Source organism: Vulpes lagopus, chromosome 11, assembly GCF_018345385.1.
Source record: "Vulpes lagopus strain Blue_001 chromosome 11, ASM1834538v1, whole genome shotgun sequence".
Classification (NCBI taxonomy): domain Eukaryota; kingdom Metazoa; phylum Chordata; class Mammalia; order Carnivora; family Canidae; genus Vulpes; species Vulpes lagopus.
Window position 1 is genome coordinate 16,805,845 of NC_054834.1, and position 25,542 is coordinate 16,831,386.

The following is a 25,542-nucleotide window of genomic DNA, read 5'->3' on the forward strand; positions in this document are numbered from 1 at the left end:
AAAAAAAAAAAAGAAGTATTTTCCTTGGATTTCACCCAGGAAATTGTTTTGAGGAGGATGCATTGGATCATAGTGATAGAGTATGTGTGAGAGCAAACTACCTGGGTTTGAAGTCATTCTCCACCAGACACTTACTGTCTGTGGGCCCTCCTGAGGTTACTTCAGCCTTTGTGCCTCAATTTCCTCATCTATACAGTAGCTGAAACAGTACCTAGTAGTAGAGTTGTGAAGTTTAGATGAGATTATTCACATGCAGTATTTAGCACATTTGGCATATGAGAAATCTGTAAAAACTTAAAAAGGCTAATTAGAAAATAGAAAGTGTGAATAGTACCTAGAGATGATGCATAAATGAAGGTAAGTGTTCTGGCATTAGGCAACTCTTTTATTGCTCCTTTCTAGCAGGAGTTCATGGATTCATCAGATAGCTGGTGAGCACTTATTATGTGCCAAGCACTTAAAATTGATGTACATATAATGATGATATGGTCTTTGCCTTCTAGAAACCTGGTTAATGATGGAGAATTAAAACCAAACACATTATGATGAGCACTAGGATGAGAAAGTACCACAAGAATGGTAGTCAAGGCAGGCTTTTGGATCTGGTAGGATTTAACCAATTGAAGCAGTATATGTATGAGATCAGAGATAAGAGATGTCAGGGAACACAGAAAGAAGGCAGAGATTTAGGAAGCACCCAGACAAGAGGCAGCTGAAGAGGTAAGGAGCCGGGTCTTGAAGGATTTAACAGGTAACCCAGGTATCCCGAGTATGGTGCCTTCAGCTGAGAGGGTCGGAATAGAAAAGGAGGAAATGAATGAGTATTTAGGAGATAGACATGGCTGCTGCCTGTGTGCCATTGATCATATTTTGGAGGTGGTTAGTAAAGGAGGATTTACATAGTCCTGGTTTCCTGCGTGGAGCACTAGGTGGATGATGGTGTAATTGAATGAAATAGGAAACAAAGGAAAAAGCTGAAAGGAAATGAGTTCAGTCTCCTGCCATTTCCACCTGTAGCAGTTGACTTTAGTTTAGAACATGTTGAGCGCATTGAGATGCTCGGGTAGTAATTATGAGTAGGTGGTTGGGCATACAAGCCTGGAGTTTGAGTGGGATCTCGGACAGTCTTTATCTCAATGCCACTAGGAACCATGTGAGATCACCGAGAAAAAGGATTAAGAGGGAGGAGGATGGAGGATGCAAACACCCAACTTAAAATACTGATAAACAGGCAGCCCTGGTGGCCCAGTGGTTTAGCACTGCCTTTGGCCGGGGGTGTGATTCCGGGGTCCCAGGATCGAGTCCCATATCAGGCTCCCTGCAGGGAGCCTCCTTCTCCCTCTGCCAGCGTCTCTGCCTCTCTCTTTCTCTCTCTCTTTTTCTCTGTCTCTCATGAATAAATAAATAAAATATTTAAAAAATAATAAAATAAAATACTGATAAAGGAAGAGGAGCCAGGGAAGCAGTGACCAGGCAGGTAGGAAGAAAATCAGTAGTGCTTCTGGACACTAGAGGCGGGTCAGCAGTAAAAGCAGCATTGGGACCTTCATGAGAGCCAGACTGTGTGGATTAAGGAAACATGGAAAAGTGAGGAATGGGAGACATTGAGCACAATCTTAAAATTTTTCTAATATGGGATCCCTGGGTGACTCAGTGGTTTAGCGCCGCCTTTGGCCCAGGGCGTGATCCTGGAGATCTAGGATCGAGTCCCCCGTCGGGCTCCCTGCGTGGAGCCTGCTTCTCCCTCTGCCTCTCTCTCTCTCTCTGTCTCTCATGAATAAATAAAAATAAATAGATAAAAAGATAATGTAATGTGTTAAGGAATAGGAGGGATTAGAATTTTTTTTCAATTTCACATTTAAAATTTTACAGTTCAGCACAAATATAGAAGAGGCATCCTAGGGATCCCTGGGTGGCACAGCGGTTTAGCGCCTGCCTTTGGCCCAGGGCGCGATCCTGGAGACCTGGGATCAAATCCCACTTCGGGCTCCCTGTGCGTGGAGCCTGCTTCTCCCTCTGCCTATGTCTCTGCCTCTCTCTCTCTCTCTCACTGTGTGCCTATCATAAATTAAAAAAAAAAAAAGAAGAAGAAGAAGAGGAGGCAGCCTAACAGAATTTTGAGTCGTCATACAAAATTTCTTAAGTGGTTCTCTGAGGAATCATCCTGACTTATACCATCCAGAGATCTTCCATGCCGTCACCTTTTTTGTTTTGCCCTCCCCCGTCTTGGTAACAGCTCTGTGTTACGGGCAGACCGGGAGAGCGCCGGGAGTGTGGTTGGTAATGGTCAGAAGGCCACGCATTCCATCCACCTAGGAATCTCTTGAGAACGTCATGCTCTGCATTTGTGTTTATGGATATGTGCTTCAGTGCCAGTAGATAAAAGATGAAAATGTTTGTGTTTGTGCCTCTAGGCCTGGAATCACTTCTCTGACAATGAGGCAGAGCGGGTTAAAATGATGGAAGAAGTGGAAAAACTTTGTGATCGGCTTGAACTAGCAAGGTATAACTAAGTGCTGCTGAAGTCTTGCCGTGGGCTTAGGACACAGTTTCATCCCCTTTTTTCCTTTAGCTTACAGTGCTTGAATGAAACACTCACATCATCTACAAAGGAAGTAGGAAAGGCTGCTCTGGAAAAACAGGTAATAGAACACATCACTTCTACCTTTATTTAGCATTTAATTCTGTTCATAGTGTTGCTTTCGCCTTAGTATTTCCCCACCTAACATATAAATTACGAGTAACAGCAAAGAATCTTTTGTGTCCCCCAGTATGTTTTGCTTCCAGTAAGTGCTCTTGTTACTTTAACTGGATTTAGCTAGGAGTTGTTACCATGGATGGTGTTGGATTTGTGGTATCTAGCACATTATAGTTTTTTCAGTCATTGTTAGAAAAAATAATGTTTTGATTTCTCCTTGAACATCTTTGTAGGACAGTAACATTTAGGACCAAAAGAAATCTTTGTTCTGTCTCGTGTTCACCTTTTATTTTACAGATGAGGAAACAGGCTCAGACATTCAGTTCAGTGTAACAAGTATTAGTACCTACAATATACAGCACTATGTGTAGGTTGTTTGGAGGAAAGCCTAGTGCTGTTGCTGTTCCAGAGGAGTTTAGGAAGTTACACTGAAGAGAAAAGGCCTGAGGACCAGAAGATGGAGGGTCTGCAGTAAATGCTGTAGGCTAAACAGGAAGTGCCCAGTGCAGGGCACAGTGGTCAGGCAAGGCTCGGTGAAGGGCTGGAGCCTGGCCTTTTTTTTTTTTTTTTTTAAGATTTTATTTATTCATTCATGAGAGAGACACAGAGAGGTAGAGACACAGGCAGAGGGAGAAGCAGGCTCCCCACATGGAGCCCGATGTGAGACTCGATCCCCGGACCTTGGGACCACACCGTGAGCTGAAGGCAGACACTCAACCTCTGAGCTACCCAGGAGTCCCATTGATCCCGTCTTGAAGGATAGACAGTGCTAAGACGAAGGTCAGAGGGAAGCATGAACCGTACCATATAGGGCGGAGCAGGAAGGAGAAGTGAGAGATAAAGATGGTGAGGAAAAGTAGAGCCCAGTTAAGGTTTTTAATACCATGATAACTGTTTTCCATTACTGGAGATATTTGAGTAGCAAAGGGTTAATGTGCTATAAATCTGGTATTTGCTGGCAAGATGTGCCAGACAAGTGTGACTAGTTAAAAGACTCTCACTAGGACTTGGGCTGTGAGAGGTGAGGAGAGTCTGGAGCCACTGGCACTGGGTGACTGGTTCTGAGGAATGGACGGGGGAAATGAGTCCCAGATGACCCCAAGAGAGCTGTGGACAGAGGCAACAAGGCCCATTAAAGGTTTTATTACTTGTGCACATGTTTAAAGGTTGCCTGGACGTAACAGTGTAACGGGTGAAACGTCAAGAGAAAACAGGCCACTTTCTATGTCATTACCTTTTCATAGAGAATAAATGAGGTCATCTTCTCAAACAATGGATATGAGCTTAAAGAGAGCTTTGAAATGACCCTTATGAGTGAATAACCCAGTGACTGTATACTTGACAAGTAGTGTCCAACGCAAGTAGAAGTCACACAACACGAACACAAGACAGGTCAAGTTGAGGTTGGTCCTTGGTTCCTCAAGCAGAGCTATGCAGCCTGGAAGCCCGAGTGAGGCAAAGCTCGAGTGAGAAGCTGATGGCCCGTCCCGGGGTTGGCTTGGGAGGCATGTAGGACGTTGTTAGGAGGGTACTGAGAAGTGAGAACCAGAGCCTAGCAAGATGTTTTAAGTCCCTGACTTACCTGTGGTATTTGTGTAGATAGAAGAAATAAATGAGCAGATTAGAAAAGAGAAAGAGGAAGCTGAGGCTCGAATGCGACAAGCATCCAAGAATGCAGAGAAATCAACTGGTGGAAGTGGAAATGGCAGTAAAAACTGGTCAGAAGATGATTTGCAATTACTAATTAAAGCTGTGAACCTCTTCCCTGCTGGAACAAATTCAAGGTACTGGTCTTAATGAAACTTCTTTTTCTTAAGTGATTTTATTTATTCATGAGAGAGAGCGCACAAGCAGGAGGGGCAGAGGGAGAAGCAGACTCCCACCGGCCTCCCTCAGCAGGGAGCCCACACAGGGCTCAATCCTGGAACCCTGGGAACATGACCTGAGCTGAAAGCAGATGTTTAACCGGCTGAGCCACCCAGGTGCCCCTGTTGACACTTCTCCTGAGCACAAACTGGAGCCTGGGGGAAATGCAGACAACACCCAAATAACATTGGTTACAGCAGAAACTTCCAGGGCTATGGTTGAGTCTAGACAGACCATGGTCCACTGAATTCAGTGCCACAGTAAAAAGTGTGAAAAGCAGAGTACATTTTGAACCTGCAAGTTTTTGCAGTTTACATCACCAATTTCTCAGGAAGTTAAAGATTATGAGACATAAACCTTGACTCTCACATTGGCTTACTCCACCATGGCTAATACTGGGGACTAGGTTGTGTTCCAAAGTTAGTCTTAATCCTTCTTTCTTGCTTCCCCCCTCAAACTGGAACTTACTGCAAAGTCTGAGTTTAGAACTTAAAAGAAGGGATGCCTGGGTGGCTCAGCAGTTGAGCATCTGCCTTCAGCCCAGGGTGTGATCCTGGGATCGAGTCCTGCATCCAGCTCCCTGCATGGAGCCTGCTTGTCCCTCTGCCTGTGTCTCTGCCTCTCTCTCATGAATAAATAAAATATTCATTTAAAAAAAAAAAAGAACCCTCAAAAGAAGCCTTTGAGATCCAGCCTCCCTCTTTCTGTAGATGAGGAAACAGACTGTTTACAGAATTTGTGTCCAAATGGCATTACACACAGATGTAGGATTTCGTTTCTCTTGGTTTGTACACAGGTATCAATAAGGTTTTTTTTTATAGACTTGAACCCAAGATTATATACAATTGGTTTAAACATATGAAAAGCAAAAGGTATTATAGTCCAGATGGTAATAATGAGACCACCAGTTTAAAGCTAATTCTGTATTAGATATCTGGGTCATTCTAAATTTTATTTGGGCATTTTTACCCTTTTACTTACTATATTGATGTCTCTAGATGGGAAGTTATCGCTAATTATATGAACATACACTCTTCTTCTGGAGTCAAGAGAACTGCCAAAGATGTTATTGGCAAAGCAAAGAGTCTTCAAAAACTTGGTGAGGGAATCAATTTCTTTGCTACCTATAATACATATTTTTAAAATCTATGCAATTTAATGAAAGACTAAATGAGAACTGTGATTTCATGTTTCAGACCCTCATCAAAAAGATGACATAAACAAAAAGGCTTTTGATAAATTTAAAAAAGAGCATGGAGTGGTGCCTCAAGCCGACAATGCAACACCTTCAGAACGATTTGAAGGTAATGGTTTTTCTTTAGAAAATGCTAGCCATGTGCTCACACTGTGATAGGACAAGAAAGACCTAGGAATACCTAGAAAATAAAGTGTTTTGAAGACTAGACCATGGAAAGCAAGCATATCTAGGACATTCACAGATTGACTTCACCCAACACCACTGTGAACTGCAGTTCTTCCATTTCAGATGCGTTAGCGGAGGGGCTGGGTTCCTCTAACAAATTTTGCTAATCAGTATTAAAGGATATTTAGGGGGCCAGCTGAAATTTGACTAAGGTCTACAGACTAGATAATAGTATTTTATCAAGGTTAATTTCCAGACTTTGAAAAATACCCTATAATTAAGGAAATGTTCTTGTTTTTAAGGAAAAACGAGGGAGTAAAGGGCATCATGTCTACAACTTAACATGGTTCAGAATAAATTACATCTGTTAATATAGAAAGCAAGCATGGTAAAGATATGTTCAGATTTGGGGAATCTGAACATGTACAGGGATTATTTCAAAATTAAACTTAGCTAAAAACTGTTAGGGTGCTGACGTCTCGGTTGTTATAGCTAATTTGATTGCCTTGGACTAGTGTGCTTCAAACTGTAAATTATGGCCCATAGGTGGGTCACAAATAGCAAATACCAGAGTGCATTCATTAGACCTTATTTAAAAAAGTGGGCATTATTTGTAAAACTTTTGTCCATATTTTTACATGTGCATTTAGGGTGTGTGACTCTTTTCTGTGAGTAGTAACAAAAATGTTGTAGAAAGTTCTATTTCACTTGCTACATTTGTGAGCCACCAATCTCTCTCCCCCCCCCCCCCCAAACTAATCTTGGGATATGCTTTCCAGGTCAGTTCCAAATATGTTTCAGCATTAACTAACTCTATGTGATAACCTATCCCTGTCCTCTAAGTCCCACTTTTCCTGTATTCTTAATCTGGTACTATCCCAAAATTTCAGTATTAAAGAGGCTTATTTTGTATTAAAGAAAAAAAAAATCACACTGTGATTGCAAAAATCAGTGTTTTTTGGGTTTTTTTGGTGTAGGCTGGGCATTATTTAGGCGGTTTTAAGGTAAGTCACAAAGGGAAGTTCCAGAACATGTGGAGGGCACTCTAAAGGGGGTTTTCCTGCTTCTTGTGTCCTCTAGTCTTTGTTCTGAGAGAGGAAATGAGTTCAATCTGTGGTGTTAAATGTGGGCCTGAGACCAATGAAAAGAAATTCCACAAGGGCTTCCTGGAATTTAAAAGCTGACTTCAGCTTTTTAACAATTTAGCATTTTCATTTTCCTACAGAAATGTGATATGTAATACGTCCTTAGGAAGACCTACATTTTCTGATACCTGTAGGTCTTGTCAAGCACAAAGAGGTTAGTTTAGTAGAAGTGCTTATTAGCATTAGCTCCAAAAGAACTTGGTGGATGGATGTGTTGAAAATGCCACACTGGAACACAGAATCTAATGCCCTGAAGCCTTGGGCGTTTAATTTTGCTAGGCTCTTTCCTCCAGTATAAAAAGAGAATGTTTTTCAGGGTCTCGCCCACCTAAAGTTTGAGGCAGCTCTTGTATGACTTGTGCTTGTGTTTTTGAACCAGTCTGGTAGGATATTAGGTTGTAAGAGACCAGGAACATAAGGCAGATATTTGAGATATTTTAGGGAATGTGAGCTATCCTAAAAGTTTCTTCAAAATTACCACAGATTTGAATAGATACCTGTGCACCAGAAGACTCCCCTGGGAAGGTGCTGCAACAGAATTTTCTATCAAAATAAGAGGTTTCAGGAGATCCCGGAGTGGCTCAGCGCCTGCCTTTGGCACAGGGCACGATCCTGGAGTCCCGGGATCAAGTCCTGTGTCTAGCTCCCGGCATGGAGCCTGCTTCTCCCTTTCTATGTCTATCATAAATAAATCTTAAAAAAAAAAATTTTTTTTTGAAGTAAGTGGACTGGCTTCTCTGTACCACTTTCTTTAAAAAAATAAATTTTTCTTGAACAGGCCCGTGCACAGATTTCACCCCCTGGACAACGGAAGAACAGAAGCTTTTGGAACAGGCTTTAAAAACGTACCCAGTAAATACACCTGAAAGATGGGAAAAAATAGCAGAATCAGTGCCTGGCAGGACAAAGAAGGACTGCATGAAGCGATATAAGGTGATCGACTTTTCAGAGCTTATGGATTCAATTCCATTACCATTTAAATTATATTCCAAAGAAAGGACAAACCTTGAAGCTTTCTAGCTCTGGCAGTTAGTAAAAATAACCTTTTTCATTGGTGTCTTAATTACAGATTTACCCAATGAGAATGTTTTACATAATTGTACCAAAGCAAATATTAGGAAAGTATGCAAATTCTGACAATGTCTTAAACTAACACCTTTCTCCCCTCTTAGGAACTTGTCGAGATGGTAAAAGCAAAGAAAGCTGCTCAAGAGCAAGTGCTGAATGCAAGTAGAGCCAAGAAATGACTTATGACAATCTTTGTTGTGTGTGCATTTTTATAATAAAACTGAAAATATTGTACAAATTTTCATTCTTAAGATTATAGTGATGATTTGAAAGTGTGATGTACCATTCACTGTGGTGGTCTTATCCTTCCAAAGTCTGATGCAGTAGTTGTTCACTCAAATTTCCAAGTACATGTTTTTATTTTTTTCTTTAGGGACTGGTAGCTTAAAACTTGCAGATCAGTTAGCTTTATAAATAGACATGTCCAAAATATTTTGAGTAGGAGCATTTTAATCACGAAGCCAGCACATGTTCCTGCGAATCTGGTTAAAGTCTGGCAGTTGTTCAATGGGACCTAAGGATTAAAAGAAAACAAAGTAAATAAAAGACCAGTACTTAGGCACTCTGTGCGGAGAGAACAGGAGCCGGGCTTACCGACAGCAGCAAGAGCTGGACTCTTATCATAAATATATTTGGTGCACACTTCTTGAATTGTCTCAGCATTTACAGCCTGAAATAGAGAAGATACCGGCATTCAGAGTTTTTTTATGATAAAGACAAAGTCTATACCTGGAACTTTTTAGAACTAAAGCAGGGATTTAAGATACATACTTTTCAGCTTTTGTAACAAGGAACTTTTCTACAAGCCCCTCCCCTATATAGTATCTAGAGACTACTCACATCAATTCTTGCTTCAAGCTCAGGGATGGGAATTCTTCTGTTATAGCATAACATTTGCCTACCAATATCTTCACAGATTGGAGTGGAACCTGTTTAAAAACAGAAGGAAAAACTAAATATTGGAATACAGATCAATCATATGAGAACAGAATTAGGTCTTTATTCTTACCATCAAGCTGCAACAACATGTTTGTTTTCAGAAGGTTTTTGGCTCGTGCAACTTCACTTTCAGTTATACTTGTACAGAGTCGCATCCTAAAACCATTCGGAAAAATCAGAATGTCAAGTAGTTTGAAAATGTTATGTGCTTTTTAAATTAATGACTTAAAGATATGATGCTGTAGTCCACATCCTATACCAAGACATAGAAGTGATTAGGACTTCAACTCAGTAGCTACACACAAGCTAAAATATCATGGATTCTTTTCCCAGGATCATTAATCTCTCAAAAGTAGTATGATTACAGATAACATTTCAATATAACATGACAATAGGCTGACCACATTTTGAGAAATGTTACAATCATTTGGAGACTTCCCCAATCCCCATGCTAGGATCTGACATGCTAGAGGATGGGTCTGGAGGCCACTAGTTTCTCAAAGGAATCCAGCTGAATCTAACAATTAACACAGTTGATGAGATTTAGAGACCTGTAAGCCATTTCAGAATGGTGGAGGAGAGGAACCAGAGCTAAGAAAAAATTTTCCAAGCAACATCAGACTTTCTGTCTCTGTCTCAAGGCACTAGTTCAGAGTAAAACAATACATTTTTCTTTTAGCAATGACAACTTTGGATTCATTTGCATAACACCACCTTTCCAAGACAGATAACTTATAGACATACTTTCCAAACAAACTTTTAGGATCTCCTTTCTTAAGTAATCTATTTGTTAAGGATTAAGAATTTCCTCTAGTTAAGAAGTCTGCTACACATGAGACTTAGATCTTTAAAAACATGGCAAACACTGCTATTCTTCGGTCTTATTCTCTTGATTAAATGCTGACATCAAAACCAATCACCGTGTGAGGCAGAAACTAGTTTAAAAGTGTGAATTCTAAGCAAGATTCATTTTCTCACCATTCTTTTTGAACAACATGTAGCATGTCCGCAATGGTGGCTGGTTCACAAACCATATAGATTCCCCATAATCCTGTATCTGTGTAGGAAGTGTTGAAGGATTGGAAGCTATGACAGAGGTTGCCATGACAGGTGAGTTGGGCCAGCTTGCTAGACAGATTCTGTAAGGAAAAAAAATTGTCCGAGACATCTATAGGTATACGTGCCCAAATTACCAGAAAGAAAAATGAGTCCAATGGCAAATAGTGAATGCCCCCCCAGAGACTGAGTTTATCTAGCAACATCTCAACAAGAACTTAAAATTCAAGGAAACTAAGTCCTCAGAAAGTCACGATGTAAAAGCAGTGAAATCTTGTAATTAACATAGTAGCCCCACCACTTCTAACGTAATTCACTGCTGTTATCAACCCAATTTGCAGGGCTCTTGGCTGTGTATGCTTAAAGATTTGAAAATCTATTACACGTGAAGCCTAAGATATTTATATGAAATATTTTCTGCTGAAATCTTGAGTACAAACATACTTTGTCTTTTGAATTTTAGAAGAGTTACAAAAATAGTACAAGAAATTCCCTTTATCCAAATTCCCTAAGAACTGTTATTTCACCATGTTTATCATGAACAAATTTTCTCAGCTGTTTTGAGAGTACAGAGATCTGATTTTTTACCCTTAAATGTTTTGTATACACATCTGAAAAACAAGGAAATTAGCCTCCATACAGAATATTAACATTGATATGATACTATTAGTGAATTCTATCCTTATTCAAATTTTACTACTTATCCAACTTACAAACTTTATTATATACACACAAAAAATTTTTTCTGGCCCAGAATACAATCCAGGATCAGTTTATTTTTTTTATTTTTTTAAATAATTTTATTTTTTATTGGTGTTCAATTTGCCAACATACAGAATAACACCCAGTGCTCATCCCGTCAAGTGCTCCCCTCAGTGCCTGCCACCCAGTCACCCCCACCCCTAGTTCATTTCCCAGAGTTAGGAGTCTTTATGTTCTGTCTCCCTTTCTGATATTCAGGATCAGTTTATATTTTACAAGTCTAGTTACAGTAAAGTACCACCTTGTCATTTATTATGGAAAATCTTTTTTTTTTTTTTTTTTTTTATGATAGTCACAGAGAGAGAGAGAGAGAGAGAGAGAGAGAGAGAGAGGCGGAGACACAGGCAGAGGGAGAAGCAGGCTCCATGCACCGGGAGCCCGACGTGGTATTCGATCCCGGGTCTCCAGGATCGCGCCCTGGGCCAAAGGCAGGCACCAAACCGCTGCGCCACCCAGGGATCCCTGGAAAATCATTTTTTTTTTTTTTTTTTAAATTTTATTTATTTATGATAGGCACACAGTGAGAGAGAGAGAAGCAGAGACATAGGCAGAGGGAGAAGCAGGCTCCATGCACCGGGAGCCCGACGTGGGATTCGATCCCGGGTCTCCAGGATCGCGCCCTGGGCCAAAGGCAGGCGCCAAACCGCTGCGCCACCCAGGGATCCCTGGAAAATCATTTTTAAAGTAACTTACCATTCCTCCCCCAAAAGAACGGTCCCAGTTGCCAATGAGTGTGTTTGCAACCATGAGACAGATTGTATCTGGATGTGCCCAACCAACGGCCTCAACAGCTACTGCAAGATGTGCCAAAGGCATCTTGTCATCCCTCACTCGAATCTAGTTAGGAAACGAAACAAAACTCTAGTTAAGCCTGCCACTGTGTAATAGGCTTAATGAGAAAGAGGATTTAATCATGCCACCACCATGTTACATTGAACAATCTAATCTGGAAAAATTTCTTGGGTTCTGGAAAGAACACCTCACCAAAAGGTCTCCAAATAAAATACTACAGACAGCCACCAGAGGACTGATGACGTGGTCAAAAAGTATTAGGTTATTTCACTGGTAGAAATCAGCAGTATTCTAATACTGACATAACAGGCTTATTTTTGTGCCACTGATGCTACACAGCCCTGTGCCTCTGCCAACATCAGACCTCTCTCTCCATGTACTTTCAGTATCATCCCTAATGTGGCAAAGGAGGCCTCTGATGAGCTTCAGGCTACAGCTGACAAGTAGCCAATTCTCTGCGAGTTCTGTGTCTCCCAACTACTCACAGAAATATACTGTGGGCAGAACTTAACCAGAAGTAAACCCGAGATGAAAGTCAAAATTTGGGGCATTTTATTTTATTTTATTTTATTTTTTTTTAAATTTTATTTATTTATGATAGTCACACAGAGAGAGAGAGAGAGGCAGAGACACAGGCAGAGGGAGAAGCAGGCTCCATGCACCGGGAGCCCGACGTGGGATTCGATCCCGGGTCTCCAGGATCGCGCCCTGGGCCAAAGGCAGGCGCCAAACCGCTGCACCACCCAGGGATCCCAATTTGGGGCATTTTAAAAACATTTTTATACCTCACAATATATAAATGGGCATAGTGTCAAAGCACAAAAAGAAAGCACAAAAAGAGCAAATTATAACATTTCTCTCAAAACCGTGCTTCCTTAGGAAAAAGAGGTGGTTAATAATATGGAATATAAGCACGTGAATACAACCTCTTCCCTTCTTAATTTAAGCCTCTGGTTTCCTCCATTTTACTCCTGTTAGAAACAAGCACATTTTGTATACTCATTCATAAATACAACACAAGAAACCCAAAGGGCTAAATATAAATACTAGCTAAGGAGGCTCGCCCTACCTCACTTCCTGTGAATTTGCAGGGAGGCAGAGCTGGTATTTCTCCTTTGTGTGTGGACAAAGAATCACCAAAATGAAATTTTGCTAACTCAAGCAGTTCATCATGGGAAACTCCTAAATTGAAGGAAAATATTTCATATATCTGGTAGCAACACAACCTAAAGCAGACAACTAACTGCCAAGCTTTGTTAGTAAGCTCAAGATGGTATAATGTGGTTAAAGCCATTAAAGAGTAAGCTCACAGCACACTTTCCTTGCTATTATACGGTTAGGGGTTGCACAGCTTTCTCAGTCCGTAGAATAATTAACAGTTTTCATCAACATAAATTTACAGCTAAAGATGGTAAATACGACATTCCATACAAAATCATGTTAAGTTACTCAAAGTCCCAGAATGCAAAATAGCAGAAACACTTTTCAGTACTTTTTTTTTAAGATTTATTTATTTATTTATTTATTCGTGATAGACACACAGAGAGAGAGAAAGAGAGAGAGAGAGGTAGAGACACAGGCAGAGGGAGAAGCAGGCTCCGTGCTGGGAGCCTGACGCGGGACTCGATCCCGGGGCTCCAGGATCGCGCTCTGGGCCAAAGGCAGGCACTAAACCGCCGAGCCACCCAGGGATCCCTCAGTACATTTTTTTTTAAGTGGAAAAGAATATGAGTGTTCTCTGAGCTCTGCTATCAGAATTCAGGAATAAAATAATTGCATCTAAATTTCTTTCTTTTTTTTTTTTTTTAATTTATGATAGTCACAGAGAGAGAGAGAGAGAGGCAGAGACACAGGCTGAGGAAGAAGCAGGCTCCATGCACCGGGAGCCTGATGTGGGATTCGATCCCGGGTCTCCAGGATCGCGCCCTGGGCCAAAGGCAGGCGCCAAACCGTTGCGCCACCCAGGGATCCCTGCATCTAAATTTCTAAATAAATCCATAGCTATCCAAATATTCACGTTGGCCATCCAAAACTTGAGAAGAATAGGTTTTATATATATGACTATTCAAACTCATGACCCAAACAGTCAATGAAGGATTCTTAAACACAAAGACAGATTTAGAAAACAAATTTAGGTATGCAGCAAGTGCTTTAAAACATATTCCTCCAGGGATCCCTGGGTGGCGCAGCAGTTTGGCGCCTGCCTTTGACCCAGGGCGCGATCCTGGAGACCCGGGATCGAATCCCACATCAAGCTCCCGGTGCATGGAGCCTGCTTCTCCCTCCGCCTGTGTCTCTGCCTCTCTCTCTCTCTCTCTCTGTGACTATCATAAATAAATTTAAAAAAATTAAAAAAAAAACATATTCCTCCAAGGGTTCTTCATAGGAAACATTCCTTTAGAATGTAAAAGCACAACTTACACCCGTATTTCCCAAACAAATCTGGTACAAAACAAGACTATGTATGATTGATTTGCATGTTTTCAGAAGCACTGTGTAGGAGAGCCACCCTGGCTATAATTCAGAGGGTGATGAAACAACAGGAAGACCCTGGTGTCCCAAGAATGACAAGCAGAGAGTGAAAAACCATGGACGTGCGCACAGTTCTCAGCACCTGACGACACAAACTTCCACTGTTTTACTAAGTTCACCTACAATCCTCCTGATTGGACATTTCAGGTACTCAGTTCCTGCTCCAAAACCTCTGCGTTTCCTTATCCATAACGCAGGGAGCCAGTTATTTTTTTTTTTTTTTAAACAAAGCTAGTTCTGGTCTTTTTCATTGAATTTAAGACACAGTTGTTTATGAGGTTCATCATTTATGTACCAAGAAGATAGAATGCTGATAATTCACATAGGACAGGCCATTAACTATAAGATATCCCAACTCTAGCAATGTCAAAAAGAACCCATGAACTATGATAAAACCCGCTGTGTCCATATGCCATCAACAATGGCAGAGACATTCCAAACAGCACAGTGGTTGAGGCTTCCTCTGTCTTCCTGTTTCTCAGGCAGTTTCAACTGTGGGCTCCACCCCCACGCCCCCACTCAGCACCAGCCATTTTTAGAATTCTCTTGAGATTCTCTTAAATTCTCTTGAGATAGAGGGAACTGCCTACTATTACAAAGGTCACATGATTTACTTTCAGAGGCCAATGAATAACATGTTAGAGATATACTTAACCATCATTTTCATTTTCTCTATTATTCCCAAGTAATTAGCACAGAAATCTATCCAAGGCAACTAGAATTTTAATTTACTATCATTTCTGAAAAGAGAAATTAAATTTACACAAAAGAACACCGTCTATCTTTGTCTTGCTCTAAAAAGACCAAGAGTAAATAAACTGGAAACCAATAAAATATACTGTTTGCCTAAATTCAGACTGCCAGGAAATCCAGCAGAATCTAACAGGAATTTTCTTCCATCCACTGGCTTCAAAACACATCCCCAAGGAAGCCTTGTCCTAATGCCGTTTGCATGTTTGGGTTCCCATTAAACACTCTCATGGTTCCCTATAAACTTCCCTTTCTCAGTAATTACATCTACTGAGTGAATGAACAAATCAAAGGATGAACAACATACCCATTTCATGCCTGACCAAGGATGAAGTTGGTTCTCAATAATTTAAAATCTCAAGAGATTCCCAAACTCTAACACACCTTCTTGCAAATGCCATTAACTCCCAGTTTGTTCATCTGCCCCTTTCCTTGCAAGTAAATTCGATTCTGTGTGTACACCTACGTAAATTTTTCTATTAAAAAACTTCTACTGAAGAGAAGACAGGAAAAGTTGATTTCCAGTGCTCCACATTTCCTTTAAACAGCATATCAAATAATTTGCTCGGTAAATAAAAAATCCCAAGACATATCCCAACAGGTTCCAAGTAATAAGCACATCACTCTATGATTGTGTTTCAAACAGATAGAGGGACGCCTGGGTGGCTCAGCGGTTGGGTGCCTGCCTTTGGCTCAGGTCATGATCCCAGGCTGCGGGATCGAGTGCCACGTTGGGCTCCCTGTAAGGAGCCTGCTTCTCCCTCTGCCTGTGTCTATGCCCCCCTCTCTCTCTCTGTCTCTCATGAATAAATAAATAAATCTTTAAAACAGTAAGAAATAAAATAAAACATACAGAAATTTAAATCAACTAACCTCCAGCAGCAGCAAGTACTATTCTTGGCCCCTTATAATGTGTGGTTATATAATCCACCAAGTCCTTACGATTTATAGATCTGTAAATGGAGTAAGAATAGCAATATAAAAGGAAACTAAAAGGCATAGATCTTCACATAATACACCTCACATTAAATTGGCCCTTAAAACCTCTAAGTTAAATGCAGTCAGAAATGAGATAAAGGTAACAAGTATCAGAACAAGTTCAACTTTTTTATATAAAAAAAAAACAAAAAAACAAAAAAAACATCCAATACCATCACTTGTTATTTCAGTAGTAATCATGAGCCCCTGATACCTGAGAGTTAGGTGGGGCTAAAATATAGCTAACTACAGTTTCATCTGGAGTATCGGGGAAGAAAAAAGTACATTTTGAAACACACAGTTTTTGAATGTTTCTGAATGTTCATTTTCAAAACTCAAATTTTTCTCCAAAAAAAAAAAAAAAAAATCCTGAGAATTATACCTACTTGATATTTTCAGTTGGTCCCAAAATTGTCCGTCCAAGTGCAGTATTTTGATAAGCTGTGGCATGAAGATAATCAAAAACAACTTCCTGTAAATTGGTTTCAACTTCCTGCATCTCTCTAAGGATTACTCCACGTTCACGTTCAATCTCTGCTTCTCCCAATGTGCTGTTTTGTATTATATCAGCAAGAATTTCTACAGCTAATTGAAGATAAAACAAGAAACACCAAGAATCTTAATTTTCAATATTAAGATCTATTAAACTAGCATCAGAAACCACGACACTGATCATCCTTCGATTCTGACTAAATAATTAAACCACAAAGAAACAAATTTTTCTATACATTCAATATACCTACAAGGACACTATTAAAATTAAAAATATAAAACATAGGGCAGGGATCCCTGGGTGGCGCAGCGGTTTGGCGCCTGCCTTTGGCCCAGGGCGCGATCCTGGAGACCCGGGATCGAATCCCACGTCGGGCTCCCGGTGCATGGAGCCTGCTTCTTCCTCCGCCTGTGTCTCTGCCTCTCTCTCTCTCTGTGACTATCATAAATAAATAAAAAAAAATTAAAAAAAAAAAAAATAAAACATAGGGCAGCCCGGGTGGCTCAGCAGTTTAGCGCCGCCTTCGGCCCAGGACATGATCCTGGAGACCCAGGATCAAGTTCCACATCGGGCTCCCTGCATGGAGCCTGCTTCTCCCTCTGCCTGTGTCTCTGCCTCTCTCACTCTCTCCCTCTCTGTGTCTCTCATTAATAATTAAATAAAATCTTAAAAAAAAATTTTTTTAATTTCTTTACTGCAAACTTTTGTTCCTTTTAAGTTCACTTTAAGGGGCCTTGTCTCAGAAGCAATTAGGTTACATTCCAACTATCATTAGTTACCTCTAGACTGCCCTATCTTGCCCATGAGGAAAAAAGACTGGCATACCAAAGTATGTTGGGGCAGAAATCATGACCAAAGGGAAAAAATTATCTGCAAAAATCAAATAAAAACCATCCGTCCAGACAAGAACCAGAGGCCATGATGGGTGCCCAAGAGCCCAAAGACATGGGAGGACAAGGAATCCTGTGTGAAGACTCTTATTTTATGTAGGATTGGTAGTCTGGACTGGTATTTGTTCAAGTGCGAGTTCAAATTCCCTGGAATTTGTTTTAATCAGAATCTTTTTAACATATGTTTAATATTCTATGTGTTTAGTACATGTATTTAATCTGTAAATATACCTATCCTGACATATAACCAAATCTTTTACCGACAAGGATGGGTGATCATGGACATTTGGGAGAGCCTTAGTCTGAATATCTTGTTATGACCTCATACACCAGGCTTCACCCAACAGAGGGGATAAAAACCGTAAGCAAACCCCCTGAAAGAGCTACTTCAAAGAGCACTTCCAATCAAGAAGGTTCCTGGCTTTTCCACTGCACCGGCAGGGGCTCTGTCCTTCCCAACCGAAAGCCAGGAGGAAAAAAGTGGTTTCTCCCTTGTCTTGTCCTCTCTCTAGCCCTCTTTTTTTGCTTTCCCTGCTGTTTCCTGTGTAAAAAGAGAGGGATGAGCTAGAATAAACAACCCTTTAGAGCAGCCTGGTCTACCCTCTGTTGTTAATCCCTAACTAGTCCTGGAGTAAAACATTTCTGAGGAAATCATTAAGAACCTTACCAATTTTTTACAAGTCAAACCAACACATGCTCCCCACTATTGTCATTTAATTGATTATAATGCAAGTCAGACTACCATGTTATAAAATTTTTATTTTATTTACTTGCAGGTGGTAGTTTGTTTTTGTACAGAACAGGGAAATTAAAAAAAAAAAAAAAATGCTCCAGGGGTCCATGGGTGGCTCAGCGGTTTGGCGCCTGCCTTTGGCCCAGGGCGCGATCCTGGAGCCCCAGGATCGAGTCCCACGTCGGGCTCCTGGCATGGAGCCTGCTTCTCCCTCCTCCTGTGTCTCTGCCTCTCTCTCTCTGTCTATCATAAGTAAATAAATATTTTTTTAAAAATGCTAATAGCCAGAGCAATTAGGCAAGAAAATGAAATAAAAGGTATCCAAATTAGAAACAAGCAAAGCTGTCATAGCATATATAGAAAACCCTAAAGAGAGAGAGGGAACATTCCTCAACATCTTTTGCCCACAGCAAAATCAGCCTCAATGGGGAAGCACTGGAAGCCTTTCCCCTAAGATCAGGAACAAGACAGGGATGTCCACTCTCACCACTGCTATTCAACATAGTACTGGAAGTCCTAGCCTCAGCAGTCAGACAACAAAAAGACATTAAAGGCATTCAAATTGGCAAAGAAGAAGTCAAATGATATCAAATAGTTGTAAGTTGCAAGACTCGTACAAACCAGGCTCTTAGAAGAAGTCAAACTCTCCCTCTTCGCCGATGACATGATACTCTACATAAAAAACCCAAAAGCCTCCACCCCAAGATTGCTAGAACTCATACAGCAATTTGGCAGCGTGGCAGGATACAAAATCAATGTCCAGAAGTCAGTGGCATTTCTATACAATGAGACTGAAGAAAGAGAAATTCAGGAGTCAATCCCATTTACAATTGCACCCAAAAGCATAAGATACCTAGGAATAAACCTAACCAAGGAGGTAAAGGATCTATACCCTAAAAACTATAGAACACTTCTGAAAGAAACTGAGGAAGACACAAAGAGATGGAAAAATATTCCATGCTCATGGATTGGCAGAATTAATATTGTGAAAATGTCAATGTTACCTAGGGCAATTTACACGTTTAATGCAATCCCTATCAAAATACCATGGACTTTCTTCAGAGAGTTAGAACAAATTATTTTAAGATTTGTGTGGAATCAGAAAAGACCCCGAATAGCCAGGGGAATTTTAAAAAAGAAAACCTTAGCTGGGGGCATCACAACGCCAGATTTCAGGTTGTACTACAAAGCTGTGGTCATCAAGACAGTGTGGTACTGGCACAAAAACAGACACATAGATCAGTGGAACAGAATAGAGAAGCCAGAAGTGGACCCTGAACTTTATGGTCAACTAATATTCGATAAAGGAGGAAAGACTATCCCTTGGAAGAAAGACAGTCTCGGGCTACCTGGGTGGCTCAGTGGTTGAGCATCTGCCTTTGACCCAGGGTGTGATTCCAGAGTTCTGGGGTTGAGTCCCCCATCAGGATCTCTGCAAGGAGCCTGCCTATGTCTCTACCTTCTCTCTGTGTCTCTCATGAATGAATAAATAAAATCTTTAAAAAAAAAAAAAAAAAAAAAAGACAGTCTCTTCAATAAATGGTGCTGGGAAAATTGGACATCCACATGCAGAAGAATGAACTAGACCACTCTCTTTCACCAGACACAAAGATAAACTCAAAATGGATGAAACATCTAAATGTGAGACAAGATTCCATCAAAATCCTAGAGGAGAACACAGGCAACACCCTTTTTGAACTCGGCCACAGTAACTTCTTGCAAGATACACCCACAAAGGCAAAAGAAACAAAAGCAAAAATGAACTATTGGGACTTCATCAAGATAAGAAGCTTCTGCACAGCAAAAGAAACAAGTCAACAAAACTAAAAGACAACCTACAGAATGGGAGAAGATATCTGCAAATGACCTGTCAGATAAAGGGCTAGTATCCAAGATCTTATTAAACTCAACAGCAAAGAAACAAACAATCCAATCATGAAATGGGCAAAAGACATGAAGAGAAATCTCACAGAGGAAGACATAGACATGGCCAACACACACATGAGAAAATGCTCTGCATCACTTGCCATCAGGGAAATACAAATCAGAACCACAATGAGATCCCACCTCACGCCAGTGAGAATGGGGAAAATTAACAAGGCAGGAAACCACAAATGTTGGAGAGGATGTGGAGAAAAGGGAACCCTCTTACACTGTTGGTGGGAATGTGAACTGGTGCAGCCACTCTGGAAAACTGTGTGGAGGTTCCTCAAAGAGTTACAAATAGACCTGCCCTACGACCCAGCAATTGCACTGCTGGGGATTTACCCCAAAGATTCAGATGCAATGAAACGCTGGGACACCTGCACCCCGATGTTTCTAGCAGCAATGTCCACAACAGCCAAACTGTGGAAGGAGCCTCAGTGTCCATCGAAAGATGAATGGATAAAGAAGATGTAGTTTATGTATACAATGGAATATTCCTCAGCCATTAGAAACGACAAATACCCACCATTTGCTTCAACGTGGATGGAGCTGAAGGGTATTATGCTGAGTGAAATAAGTCAATCGGAGAAGGACAAACATTATATGTTCTCATTCATTTGGGGAATATAAATAATAGTGAAAGGGAATATAAGAGAAGGGAGAAGAAATGTGTGGGAAATATCAGAAAGGGAGACAGAACATAAAGACTCCTAACTCTGGGAAACGAACTAGGGGTGGTGGAAGGGGAGGAGGGCGGGGGGTGGGGGTGACTGGGTGACGGGCACTGAGGGGGGCACTTGACGGGATGAGCACTGGGTGTTATTCTGTATGTTGGTAAATTGAACACCAATAAAAAATAAATTAATTTAAAAAATAATTTAAAAAAATAATAAAATAAAATAAAAAATAAAATAAAAAGAAAACCCTAAAGATTCCATCAAAAAAAAAAACAAAAACTTCAGAATAAATCCAGTAAAGTTGCAGGATGCAAAATCAAAGTATAAAAACCTGTTGCATTTCTTTTTTTTTTTTTTTTAAGATGTATTTATTTATTCAGTCAGAGACAGCGAGAGAGAGGCAGAGACACAGGCAGAGGGAGAAGCAAGCTCCATGCAGGAAGCCCGATGTGGGACTCGATCCCGGGTCTCCAGGATCACACCCCGGGCTGCAGGCAGCGCTAAACCGCTGCGCCACCAGGGCTGCCCCACCTGTTGCATTTCTATACAATAATAACGAACTAGCAGAAAGAAAAACTAATAAGAAAACAATCTCATTTACAACTGCATCCAAAAGAAATACCTAGGATTAAACTTATAAAGGAGGTAAGAGACCTAAACTCTGAATATTACAAGACATTAAGGAAAGAAACTGAAGATGACACAAGTAAATGGAAAGCTCTTCCATTGGGATTGGGAGAATATTCAAATGCCCATCACTAACCCAAGCAATCTACAGATTCAGTGCAATCCCTACCAAAATTCCAGTGGCACTTTTCACAGGATTAAAACAAAGAATCCTAAAATTTGTATCAAACCACAAAATGTCCCAAAGAGCCAAAGCTATCTTGAGAAAGAACAAAGCTGGAGACATCATACTCCCTTCCCTTCAAACTCTATTACAAAGCTACAGTAATCAAAACAGTATATATTGGCATAGAAATAGATACACAGAAGAATATAACAGAACAGAGAACCCAGAAATGAACCCACACATGTATGGTCAATTAATTTACAACAATGGAATCAAGAATATGCACAGGAAAAGGACAGTTTCTTCAATAAATGCTGCTGGGAAACTGGAGAGCCACATCCAAAAGAATGAAACTATCATTATCTAACACACTATACAAAAACTAACTAAAAATGGGTTAAAGGCTTGAACATTAAGATCTGAAACCATACAACTGCTAGAAGAAAACATAGGCAGTAAAGTACCTTGACAGAGGTCTTAGCGATTTATTTTTATGTTTATTTTTTCTTGAAACTGACAACAAAATAAACAAGTGGGACTACATCACACTAAAAAATTTCTGCACAGCAAAGGAAATCATCAACAAACTGCAAAAGCATTAAAACTGTTTCACTACACACATAAGGATCTGGAAAAAGCATTTTTGAATCAAGTGCTAGAGCCTGGTTTGTGCAAGTCTTGCAACTTACAACTATTTGATATCATCTGTCATACTTAGAGAATAAAAATTAAAAATAGGTGCCCCCTCACCCAGAATTTGATTAATTTTTTTTTTCACATTTCTAAGGGTTACTCTTTCACACAGACATAGTAAAAACAGTACTAGATTATTTTTGAACCTGTGGAAATTACCTATCTGCAGTATACATAGTAACAATACCTCTTGGCAAATCCTTAGAGAATGCTTTGGCATAATACACAGTCTGCTCTCTGGAAGTATAGGCATTGAGATGAGCACCCATGTTTTCAATCTCAAGTTCCAGATCTAATTGAGATCTCTTTTTAGTGCCCTGAAACAAAGAAGAAAACGAAAATTATGATACCTTACTTTTTTTCTCACCTATCTAAGCACTTCAGACAATGAATTTGAGGACATAAGCATCGTCAGTTTCATGCAAGGACCGAATTTGATTCCTAAAATGCATCGGGCCTCAAAAACAATGGTATACTTTCAGATAACCCTTACATGCCAAGAGAAAATCCTTGTTTCAACTCTACAAAGCAAATTTCAGTAATTATTTCAGGTAATTATCCTGGAGGAAAAAAAAGATTAAATACATCAAATATACTATACTATTAGGGGTGCTTGGGTGGCTCAGTCCATTGAGCATCCGACTTCATTTCAGTTCAGGTCACGATTTCAGGGTCATGAGATCAAGCCCTGTGTGGGGCTCTGCGCTCAGCGGGGAGTCTGCTGGAGATTCTCTCCCTTTGCCCCTCCTGACCCCAGGTGCACACGTGCATTCTCCCTCTCAAATAAATCTAAAAAAAATACATATGTAAAAAAAAAAAAAAAAAATACATATGTATACATACCAGGCTACTGAAGTAGTTCTCTTTGCCTCAGAATGAGATTTTGTGCTTGATGCCTCTTAAAGAAAATTCATAAAATCTTACAACTTGCCTTGAAAGCCATATGCTCCAAAAAGTGAGCAGTGCCATTATTCTTCTCATTTTCATATCGACTTCCGGCGTCAATCCAGAGCCCAACCTTAATGCAGTCAAGAAAAAATTAAATAAAACATCATTTTCTTTATTTGGGGGGGGGGGGGGAATGGAAGTGGAGAGAGAGGGCAGGCTCCTTCCTTTTATTGGCAAATGCTTTCCAGTCCTAACACTAAAGATTTTTTTACTTCAGTGGATTGACAACACATTCCAGTGGACGATGATTTAAAAATGTTGGTCTTTGGGCTTTGGCTGGAAGCTAAAGTTATCCACTTGCCAGTTTTACTGAGGACCCAGATTTGTAGCCCAACTTGTTAGTACAGCCAACGGACAACTACAGTTATAAAGAACATCAGAGACTGTCAGGAAATCTAGGTTCAAATCCTGGCTCTGTCATGTCTTAGCTCTGTGACCTTGGAAAAAACCATTTAACTTTGCTGAACTTGCCCCTCAATTGGGTGTGATGGTGCCTACTACAAAGGACTGAAGACCAAACAGGACAATCTATGTAAGAACAGCTGGCACAGAGCAGCCTAAAGGACCTGCTTCTTGGGCAGCCCAGGTGGACCGTGCCGCCTTCAGCCCAGGGCGTGATCCCGGGGTCCTGGGATCGAGTCCCACGACCGGCTCCCTGCAGGAGCCTCCTTCTCCCTCTGCCTGCGTCTCTGCCTCTTTCTTTGTCTCTCTCATGAATAAATAAAATCTTAAAAAATAACAGTAATAAAATAATGTGTTTCTTGGGACGCCTGGCTGGCTCAGTGCTTGAGCACCTGCCTTCAGCCCGGGGCCTGATCCTGGAGACCCGGGATCGAGTCCCGCGTCGGGCTCCCTGCAGGAGCCTCCTTCTCCCTCTGCTTGTGACTCTGCCTCTCTCTCTCTCTCTCTCTGCGTCTCTCATGAATCAATAAATAAAATCTTACAAAAGGAATCGACCTGCTGTCCCCAGGGGAGGGGTCGCCGTCATCACGTACCGTGCACGTCGAGAGCCCAGAGTCCTCGGAGGCCACTCGGAGTCCATTGTCCAGACGCGTTACTCGCGTCTCAGGAACATTCAGAACCACCTGGGGAGCAGCCTGTGTACTTCTCCAGCGACTCCCTCCTAAACACAGCGACTGGTCGGGGGGGGGGGGGGGGGAGGAGGCGAGGCCGTCACTGGCCCGACCCCGCGCGCCGCTCAGAGCGCCATGTCCGCCCCGGGGGCCCTCGTCTCTCCTCCACCCCCGCCGCTCGGGGCCTCGCTCCGCACTCCTGCAGCCCGCACCTGGCGCTCCTCCTGCCCAACCCTTAGGGGAAAACCAGAAAGGGCCCTCACGCGGAGGAAACCGCTTTTTATTTCAGCGCCTCCCCCAGAAACCTTTCCTATTCGGAGAGGGAGCCAAGGAGGCGCTGCGGGGCCGCGGCGGGGCCGGGAGGGGGGGTCGCCACGCGCGGCGCGGGCGCGGTTCCGGGCAAGCAGGGCGCCCTGGACACGCACGAGGGGAAGCGAGGCGGCCGCCCGCGGCCCTGGGGGAGCGAGCGGAGGCCCCGCGGCGGCGGGAGCTCAACCTCGGGCTCAGAACCCCGCTCCGGCTCTGAAAGGCGGCCCCCGTGCCACCACCCGACCTTCAGGGCCGGCTCCCGCCCGACCGGGCCCCTCACCGGCAGGCCGCGCGCGGGCGGCACCCACACACGCGGAGGGCGGCTCGCCCTCCCGGCGGCGCCTCCGACCGCGCGCCTCTCCGCGAAGGCCCAGGGCCGCCGCCGCGCCGCGGAGAACAGCCGCCCCCGGGCCACCGCCACCACCGCCGCTGCCATCTCCGCTCGGGACCGCGAGGGGGATGTGCTTCCGGGGTCGTGACCCGAGGCCCCCGGCAGAGGCCGCGTCCCGTCTTCCGGCCGCGGCGGAAATGACGCGCCCTGGAGCGCCCGGGAAGACGCGGAGCGGGGCCTGCAGCTGGGCTCCCGGTCCGAGCCGAGCGAGGTAGCGGGCGCGCGGGAGCCCCTGTGGCGCGGGAGGCTCCGGGGCGGAGCAGCTCAAGGTCGCGCTGCGACCCATCGTCCCATCGGCCGTGGACTTGGCTAAGCCCAGGGCAACCGACCCCAGACTCTGTCCCTAAGGAAGAGACACGGTGGTCGCGGCGGGAGGGTGGGTCGTCGACCTACTCCCCCTCTTCAGCCTTTTAGTCTGGTTCACTTCGTGCCACAGAGACTGCTCTTGCTGAGGCCACTGCTTGCTTCACCGTGGAGGCTTCACGGACCTTGTCTCACGGCCCTAATGGTCGTAGATCTGAAATTTTCCTCCTCCTTTTCATAGTTCCTTCTTTACTTTCTCAGGCAGTTCTTTACTCACAGATCACTTAATGAAACTAAAGTAATAAGCGCTGGGGCACTTGGGTGGCTTCTGCCTTTGGCCCAGGTCATGACCCCGGATCCTGGG

At 42.3% G+C, this 25,542-nt stretch overlaps 2 protein-coding genes across 3 annotated transcripts in view; one reads left to right on the forward strand and one right to left on the reverse strand.

Annotated features, from left to right (window-relative positions):
• Window positions 1–8,378, forward strand: part of DNAJC2 (DnaJ heat shock protein family (Hsp40) member C2) — a 33,540-nt gene extending 25,162 nt beyond the window's left edge. For both annotated transcript variants that reach the window (XM_041774261.1, XM_041774262.1), the window contains exons 11-17: window positions 2,415–2,503; window positions 2,573–2,642; window positions 4,298–4,482; window positions 5,563–5,663; window positions 5,761–5,868; window positions 7,851–8,005; window positions 8,245–8,378. In XM_041774261.1, coding sequence (XP_041630195.1) covers window positions 2,415–2,503; window positions 2,573–2,642; window positions 4,298–4,482; window positions 5,563–5,663; window positions 5,761–5,868; window positions 7,851–8,005; window positions 8,245–8,319 — 783 coding nt within the window. In that variant the 3' untranslated portion in view covers window positions 8,320–8,378. The remainder of the gene's footprint in view (window positions 1–2,414; window positions 2,504–2,572; window positions 2,643–4,297; window positions 4,483–5,562; window positions 5,664–5,760; window positions 5,869–7,850; window positions 8,006–8,244) is intronic.
• PMPCB (peptidase, mitochondrial processing subunit beta) lies at window positions 8,336–24,951 on the reverse strand. Its single transcript, XM_041774263.1, has 13 exons — window positions 24,765–24,951; window positions 24,098–24,238; window positions 23,086–23,172; window positions 22,342–22,471; window positions 16,336–16,534; window positions 15,845–15,924; window positions 12,759–12,871; window positions 11,591–11,734; window positions 10,058–10,218; window positions 9,150–9,235; window positions 8,981–9,069; window positions 8,735–8,810; window positions 8,336–8,654 (listed from the first exon to the last, which is right to left on the reverse strand). The coding sequence occupies exons 1-13, from the start codon at window positions 24,918–24,920 to the stop codon at window positions 8,590–8,592; spliced, it is 1,527 nt and encodes a 508-aa protein (XP_041630197.1). The 5' UTR covers window positions 24,921–24,951; the 3' UTR covers window positions 8,336–8,589.
• Between the last annotated feature and the right edge of the window lie 591 nt (window positions 24,952–25,542).

Bases quoted from the DNA above. Each gene is read 5' to 3' on its own strand.
- PMPCB (XM_041774263.1), bottom strand. From the start codon at position 24,920: ATGGCAGCGGCGGTGGTGGCGGTGGCCCGGGGGCGGCTGTTCTCCGCG. The intron at 23,173-24,097 runs GTACGTGATGAC...GACTGCATTAAG, and splicing joins CTGGGCTCTCGACGTGCACG to GTTGGGCTCTGGATTGACGC. The intron at 8,811-8,980 runs GTGAGTAGTCTC...TCTCTATTTCAG, and splicing joins AGCTTGAAGCAAGAATTGAT to GCTGTAAATGCTGAGACAAT.